The following is a 9,253-nucleotide window of genomic DNA, read 5'->3' as shown; positions in this document are numbered from 1 at the left end:
TTTGCACCCTCCTTTTTCTCTAATTTTGGTCTATAAACTTAGGTAATTAACTCTCCAGAAAAGAAGCTTATTGTTATTACCATACAACATAGGCTGTTAAGCTTAAGCTCACTATCTGTCTGAATATCAAACATCTTAGGCATAATATGGAACGGGTATTTTTCATCAAGTATTAATATACTGAACTTTAAGTCCCTATAGACTATGATAAAAAAAACATTTAAAAATTAAAATATATTTTAAAAATAGGCATAAAGAATTAAATAATTCTTATGTTTACATATAAGTCCAGAAATCTAACCATATACAACCTTGAAGCAGGACAGTCCCACAACAGAAATCTTTTGTATTTAGGTTTGAGTTTTGCAGAGCTGTCTTGTCTTTTCTGGTTTCATTTTTTAGACAAGGTCTTACTAGTGGCTCAGGATGGGCTTGAAGTGACTATGTAACCCCAGTCCGGCCTCAAATTCTTGGTGATCCTCCCACCTCAGTCTCTCAAGTCCTGGAATTTCAAGGACTCCATGCCTCCACATGCAGCTATGTGTTTAGCTATGTACTTTCCCATGAAAAGTCCATCCTTAAAATTTGCTCAAGGAGAATGGGCATAGTGGTGCACACTTGTAAAACAAACATTTGGGAGACAGAGCCAGGAGGACTGCCTCAAGTTCAAGGCCAGTCTAAACTACATAGTGGGACCCTGTCTCAAAAAAGTCAAATGTTCAGGGAAGTCAAAAGGCACTGTAGTCCTCATCCTCTCAGCACCATATACCCCAGAAGAAAGCGAACCACAAATGTCATACCTCAAAGCCCTTAGCCAGTTAGTTACAGGTAGGTGCAATGCAGTTACTGCTGTAGCCTACATCATTAGAACTTCCAGGACTGAGGTATAAAGTACAGGTTAAACTTCCTTTATGTGAAACTTCTTGCCCATGTTTCATATTTCAGATTATTTTTCTGAAGTTTGATATATTTGTATATAGATGATACAACATCTCAGGGCCCAAAACTAAATACAGCATTTCTTTCTGTTTCATATAACTATATGCAAACAGTTAAAGGTAATTTTATACAATATCTTAATAATTCTTTCATGAAACCAAGCCTCATAGTGTAGACCTTTCAGCTTATAATATCATTTTATGCTCAACAAGTTCCAGATTTTTGAGCATTTCAAATTTTCAGATTAGTGGTCCTCAACAATAAAAAATAAATAAATAAATAAATAAGGTGAAATTGTCCAATGTTAGCCAATAATGAACGCTCCTTGACAACTCTGGTAAGCTCAGTGCAGGAAGGAGCACTGCACCCAATACTCTGGGAAGCGGGGAGCTACTAATCCTTTTATACTGCAGTAAGAATATCCAGATTTCACAGTCCAGAGAAACAATATGCCAACTAAAAAGGGTTGCCAGGATCCACTCTCTGGACTAAGCTCAATGAACAAAAACTCCTACAATGTTCCTAGCAGGGGGAGGGCAGCATAGAGGAACAGTAGGGGGTTATACAACGAGACTGCTTAAGTAAGGCAATTTGCTGCATGACTGTAAGAAAATAAAGCACACGTGTATGAATGTAGGAAGAACACTGACTGTCAAGAAAAGACAATACACACATAAAAATCACAGGTTCAAAACCTTATGATCTACTTTCTTGAGCTGTAATTAGAGAAAGGTCCTTCACTGAAACACAGAGATGTTATATCTCTTCCTTTTTTATGGGCTAAATTTAGTACCAAAGCAAAGAATAATCAGAAAAGTATGTCTGCATAGAAAAAAATTACAAAATAACAGAAATGGAAGCTCATCCTTTTAGAATGTAAGACATGATGGACTAATCTCACAGTTAAATGCTGTGCCCCAAGTACAGCCTTTCATGTATCTCTGCATTTAATCAAATGGCAAACAATTCCTTTATCATTAGCTATGAAGGATTATATTGAGAAAAGAGGCAAAAATATTTAGATATAAACAAACCCTAGCATACAAGATACTATATTCAGAAGTTGCTAAACGTGTCTTTTCACTTGAACTGAGTCCTAGTAGATCTCCTACAAACATTGCTTGCTTAGCAAAGTCCAAGAACAAGACAATAGATAAATAAAGAATCTTGATCTTGGTAAAAATCTGCAATTTATTACAATTTTTATATGCTCCTTCCTGTGTATGCAACCCTTAAAACAGGATAAGGTTTACAAAAAGGCATGTAAGTCCTTTTTCCTGTCTTTATACAATATGATCAAAAATACAGTGAATGCTGGGGCTGAGTGCCACTCAATGGAAAAGTGGGCTCATGACAACATTATACATCTTTGTACCCCTTATTCACTGGTCCTCACATTATGTGGCTTTTGGTTATTTCCAAGGTCAAAACGATTAGAGAAGGTAAACATTTTGAATTGATTTAGAACACCGAAGCAGCCACTAGTATAAAACTAAAGCCACTCAGGAAAGATGACTTCCAGAATTGATGCAGAAAATTGCAAGAACACTGGGATAAAATGTCTGAGGCAAGGGGAAAATAATTGCAAAGTCTTTTGCTGTAATGCAAGTTTAAAACAGAAAATTAAAATTTAAGCATATTCTTCAATCATGCCACATAAGTAGAATTAAAATATATTTCAATATTTTGGTATGGCATTTACAGAGTTAGACTCAATTTCACAAAAAAAAACTATAAACAATATTCCAGTATCAAACAGGCCATACAATTTTTATAAAGTTAATGAGCTCAAAGCAAGTTCAAAGATGTCCTGGGCAATAATAAAAAGGCATGTGTTTGCTTATGCTACCACCTACAGACTATGGCCAACATGACTGTAGGTGCAGAGATCTTTTTTTCCAAAACCAACATGGTTGCTTATACTTAATTGTATTGTTAATATCGGACCATAATATAAATCAGAATGTGCTGCTTCCAAATAACTGCTAATCAAACTCACAGCATATCCAATGAGTTTTTATATAATTTATAAAATATAGAAAATACAGCTTTACTTAGAAATTGCTATAAAAACGCCAAAATATAAAATGTTATCATTAAAGATCATGAACCCAAGAAAATAAGATTCCAAATTAGCCTGGATTCAAAACTTTTCACAAGGGCACTAATGAAGCATTTTCCAATGTTCCTATATAAGGATTGTACTCCAACTACTCTGGCCCATTTCACTACTGTATGTACAATGTCTCTTTTTAATAGCCATCTATTCCCTCTAGTATGTCCTTCCCCTTTTCTAGATTGTAAATTTCTGCCCAATCCTCATTAAATTTCTACATCATTGACAATGTGCACCATTTATTGCCTTACACATGGTAAAAGACTTTAAGTTATTTACTGATTTGAAGAATCATTTCATTAACTTCAGGAGAAGAGATGAATTTCAGCTATTTAAGCATACAAATTTTGTGCTATTCATAGAACACTCATTTCTTGAGCATGTACTATGTACAAGACACAATACCAGGGGAAAATGAAGTATACCAAGATCAAATTAACATGATATTTACTTTCGAAGAGCTTAAAATCTGGTCATGAAAATAAGATCAATACCCAAATAACTCTAATTAATACAAGTCAGACTATTACATATAAACACTCTGCTAGAGGTTATACTAAAATAGAGTGTGATTCCTTAGCAGTATGTATGGTGAAACAGAAAAACTCTTACAGAAAGTAGAAGCTGACTTGAACAGAATGAAGAAGATATTATTTCCTTCACATGCCTTAAAAAGGCAAGGAGTAGACAGAGGGTGGGATAGGAGTGAAGGAAGCAAACAAACAGTGATGCTTTAGACTATGTATATGATGTACCAAAAATAGAACAAATGCAAAAGTACACTGTGAATTAAAGGAGGTTAAATATAAGAAATTCTAATATTGGGACACACTGACCTCACAATATTAGGCAGGCTGTTAAGTGTCCAGAAGACATAAGAAGATTTCATAGGATAATTGTGATAGCTGAAAATAATGCATATTAGTGTAACTTTTATACTGTCAATTTATAACTGCCCAGTACTGACATAAAGACCTCAAATAACAGTGTGAAACATTCTATATATCATAAATCTCACCCTATCTTTTCCATCTACATGATGGTCTAATAAATGATTTTCATATAAAATCTAAAGTCAGAGCAAGATCTTGAGCTGGAGCTTCTAAGAAAACTTTAGATTGTACTAAATTATAACATGTAAAAATAAATCAATAAATCAATAAAATAAATTATAACATGTAAACTGACAAGCATTCACATGTATTTGCATAAAACAAGATACACAGCACAGATGGACTCAGTCAGAATTCACCAGGTCATCATGTTATCAACTAACCATTGACTGGAAAAGTCACTGATAAAATAAACAACACCCTCAAATAATATATTCTCACAATTATAAGGAGACAAGCAAGTCACCCATCTCAGAAAATTATTACATCTGGATTTCTTGGCATAGGGAAAAAAATAAAATGCAATTATTTACGATTTAGAGTGCATAGATACACCCATGCAGTTTTCTCTGGTGCAGGTGTCAGGTTCCTGAGCTCACAAACCTGCCCTGGTCTTTTTACTTTGAGATGTGAAAGTAGGCAGAAGTAGTTGCAGAGGCCTCTCTATTACTTGTGGAGATAAACTGCCACTGGAAAACAAGTGTTGAACAGGTGAGAAGGAAAGCGAGCGCAATAGTTCAAGCAGGTTCACTGATAAACCCAAGGGGCCTCTCTTGAATCAGAACAGAGAAGAGGTCTCTCACAGGCTGAGGCACTTTTATAGTACAATTCAGTGGGTTTTTGAAGGGTACATTATGGAAATGATGGGCTTGTGACTTTTTGGCATGTCCTCTGGGTGTTGCGAGGGACCTAAGTAAAATGAAACTACACTGCTCTAAGATCTTGGGTGGACACACTGAACTGGTGTTGGCCCTATCAAGGCTCTATCAAATGTGATTGGAACAATTAAATTAAAAAACTTACAGTTAATTTGAAAGACCTATCCAAAACAAGAAAGATAATTTGATATATTAAGAAACCTTCTGCTAATAACAGAGATGAAGGTACATGGAATTGCCCTATCTTATGTCTGGATTCATTTTTGTGAACTAATTTTTCAGTTTCTAAGTCACAGTTGGTTCACCAGTTTCTTGCTATTTACTGATGGTGACAAATGGAAATAGGCCTCACAGTGGATTTCTCAACAGTACTGAGAGAATGAAAATTCTTACTCAGGATTCTGAATTACTGTATAGATATAAATGCAGTGAGGCTTACTAAAAATCAGCTTACTATAACATCAGTAGGTATAAACTCTCAGGAGTAAAAGACTACGAAAAATATACATGAAAAGAGAGGGGAGTTACTGATTAGGACAGAAAATGGACTATAAAGACATTTCCATGCATACTAGAGTTCGCTTTCTCACACAGGCAGGCTCGGATATACTCTCAGGCCAGGTGTAGCTCCAGTCCCTGACTGCAAGCCTTCTGCAGATCAAGTAGAGCATAAACGCTAATGCAAAGCTATCCTCAAATATATCAATACAGTATTGTTTGTTAACTTTGCAGTACTTTAAATATCAATTATAACATCTGCTTTTACCTAGGAGGAATTTTCTATTTCAACTATGAGATAATGTTAGATATTAGAAGAATGTTTTGAATTCTAAAAAGCTGAAATTTTCTTTTTCCCTCATCCTGTCTTAAAAGATGTTTGTAAGTTTGCATTACAAGGGAATGTATTGAAAAGGTTATTTGAAGTTGACAGATGGACTTATTTTGAAATAAAATAAAGCCTGTAGCATTACTAAAAGGCAGTTATAAAATTAAAAATTCAACCAGACAGAATGATCTTAAGCTAGTTTCTTTGGTTTTTTTTTCAATGAAGCGCAAACAGTAGGAGGTTGAAGCCACTGTATCTTTGAATTCCTTCACTCCGGCTAATTGTTATGATATTCAGAAACATTTTAATATAATAGGCTCCCCACAAAGTCTAAGCCTTTATGGATTTATTGTCAAATATCAAAATGTCTTTCACTACCACTATAATACAATTTCCAATTTCTTAAGATTTAAGAAAGAGACATTTATAAACACTGAAATGCCCATTAACAGTCTCAAAATAAAATGAGAAATGTACATTTCAAAAACAAAGTACACTGTAGACATAATAACAGACTACTCATACTGCTGCATCACTGCTGAGAGCTTTGCCCAGCTGCTGCAATGAGGAGTTCCACCTACCTTATTGTGCTCATACTTGTATGGGATCTTGAGCGTGTCCATAGCTCTGATCATGGCCTGCATGGCCGTGAAGATGTTCTGATACACCAGTTTAGTGAAGCCTCTTTTGTCTTCATCAGAATATCCTGACCCATGGATGATTCTCATCTGCTTGATAAATGTACTCTTGCCACTCTCTCCTGTTCCTGAAATACAAATAATAGCAGCACATTAAACTACAACTTCTTCACATTAGACTACAGCACCACTAGCCACAGTGGCTTGGATGTGATGCTCCCAAAAGCCCCCAAGGAGGAGAATCACTACGAGTGCAAATGCTCCCCCACGGTATATGTTTAGCAAAATTAGCCTAGAGCCCATTTCAAAGGCAAATGAGTTCAAAAATTAAAAAGACCATACACACACACCCACACCCACACCCACACACACACACACTCCCCAAAACAAAACCCTGCCACCTCTGGAAGCCACTCAACATGGAATTTTGATAGGGATTTTTAAACACATATAAGAAACAATGATAACAGCATTTTTTGAACATAATAAAAATATGACAAAACTGTTCCTCAGAGGATATATGAATTGCACCCAGGACACTGAGTTTAATCAGGATATGGTTCTGGAAATTACAGTACACTTACACAAATGTTATTCAATGAGATAAGAGGAAAAGATCTCAAATTTTCTATAATGTTCTCTAATTCTGGAATGATATTATAAGGAAAATACATTACCCTGGTAAGATATGAACAAGAGTCATTCTCTATGCAAGTACCCTCCTGTATTTATGAGAGCCCAGCGGCCAGGGTTCCATCCCCAGTGTGCTGTGTTGACCCCACCCCAGGCCGCCCTCAGACAGTCACTGAGACTGGGCGTGGCGGCGCATGCCTGTAATAGCAGCACTTGGGAGGCTGAAAACAGGAGAATCACTGAGTTCAATCTATATAGTGAGATCCTGTAGACCCTGTCCTAAATGCAGAAAAATAAATAAATACATACATAAAATATGTCCTTTCTCATTTGCTTCAAATTTCCTTGACAATTCCAAGACTGTAAATATCACTGCCTTCTCTCAATAATGTGAAGAAAAAAATGACAATCTGGATATTAAACATAAACAACAAAATAAAACTGGAGTACCTGGTCCTTAATACCCTTTCTTCTCAAGAGGATGGGATTAAGAAAAGGAAAGAAAGGGGGAATAAAAGGAAGTTAAAAGCTAAAATACTAACAAAATATCTGTCCTAATCTCAAATTTTGTTTTTCTGGTAGGTAAATTTTATTACTATTTCTATGAACAATCACAAAAATTCAAGTAAGTATTAATTTTCACAGAAGAATTCTTAAATAACTACAGATAACTGAAGAAGTTTTTTAGAAAACACTAACTCCTTAGGTGGCAATAATGAAACACGATTCTACCTCCAGCAATCCTGAGACATGTGATTCTTGTAACTTTCAACAAGGTGATCTGGAATCCCTTCGAACATAAAACACTACAATATGAATGCTATCAGCCCACTGTAGTGGAACTGCAGCAGAAAATGTTCCTCCTCCCAGCTACTATACTTCAGCTGCCCAGTGGCAGTTCCTGTTGCTTCTGTCTGTCTCTGTCTTTGTCTCTGTCTCTCTGTTTCGTACTTTTGTCTCTTAGAAATGGCTGGTCACTGTGATGCACAGCTGGTTACTATGATACACACTGTATAAACCAATCCCTAATTGACAAGCCATTCTGCCTCTGTACTTCCTGATTGCTTATCCCATGTAAGCCCGAGTCCACTACAGATTAGGGCCTGACATTTGGGGAATGATCCCGATCAGTACCCATTGATGTACAATAAATATACTGCCAAATCCTGGGTGTTGTTTTGGTGTTTCTACTTGCAATTGCAGAATGACTATAGCATAATAATGACTATAGCATAATTCCAACTCCAATACTAGAGAAACATAAAATACCTGAAAAATAGCATCTCCAGTAGAAATAAAGCTATAAGTGATTTATTAACAATCAATAATACATACAAACTAATACCTTTATTTTCTTAAGCAATTAAAAGTATGTAAGAAAAAAATTCGGATGGCATCTTTATTATCACAATCTCACAGCCAAAGACTCAGCCAAAGATACTGATGTGAGGGTCTAACAGCAGATATCATCATCAAATCAGAATCTGCCAGTTCTTTCTATAACAAAAACAGAAAAGATCTTAATTTGGTAGGTTAATGATCTGCAAAGAAACCAGGCAGTGGGACCTGCTTCTCCTGGACATCTAAGTTGTTTATCTGTTTGTTTTTTAACATGTATGCATGACAAAGTAGCAAATGAGGTACGCTGCATTGATTCACACATCCATGCTTGGCAATTCTTCATCTCTACTCAGTAAGCCCCTTTATGCGGTCCACATGCCTGGCATCTCAAGAATGCAGGCGCTACATGGGAGCAGAATACAGGACTAATGAACGAATGGAGAGAAATTAAGAGGAAGGAAACAATAATATAAAAACCAACTCTAAAGGAAAATATTTTCCTGGTGCCAAAAACACACCCAGGGATCTTTACCTTCTCATCTTGATTGGGTATGAGTTTCATCAACAGCTTTCTGTCCTCTGTGGCCAAAAAGCAGAAGAAAGAGGGAGGGCATTTATTCTCAGCTTCCTTCTTGCAGGGCATCACAGGTGTCTACAATCCTTCAACAGGCCACAGCTCCACCTGGGGGCCCCTCTACATGGTTACCCTCTCTGAGTTCCAACAACTGCTCTCTCCCTTTGCCTGCTTTTGCCATCCCTTAGCTATGCATACCTTTGTACACAGTACCATCATAAAACTTTCCTCAGTCATTCAGTAGGAATGTGCCTTATGTTTCCTGCTGAAACGGAGTAGTATTAACACCAAAAAAAAAAAAAAGCAGGGAAAGATTATTAAGACAAGGGACAGCACTACATGGTTCCATTTTTTCCTCTTGTGTCCTTTTGTCTATAAACTTATTTACAAATAATTCTCTGATTTACAAAGTGCA

General features: G+C 36.2%; 1 protein-coding gene across 1 annotated transcript in view; it reads right to left on the bottom strand.

Moving 5' to 3' along the window:
• Nucleotides 1-9,253, bottom strand: part of LOC111818563 (guanine nucleotide-binding protein G(q) subunit alpha) — a 329,132-nt gene that overhangs the window by 207,441 nt on the left and 112,438 nt on the right. The window contains exon 2 of the mRNA XM_023722989.1: nt 6,234-6,418. Coding sequence (XP_023578757.1) covers nt 6,234-6,418 — 185 coding nt within the window. The remainder of the gene's footprint in view (nt 1-6,233; nt 6,419-9,253) is intronic.

The sequence above is a fragment of the Octodon degus genome, unplaced genomic scaffold (assembly GCF_000260255.1).
Source record: "Octodon degus isolate 3935 unplaced genomic scaffold, OctDeg1.0 scaffold00095, whole genome shotgun sequence".
NCBI lineage: Eukaryota > Metazoa > Chordata > Mammalia > Rodentia > Octodontidae > Octodon > Octodon degus.
Note: the sequence above shows the minus strand (reverse complement) of the source record. Positions and strands in the feature narration are given on the sequence as shown.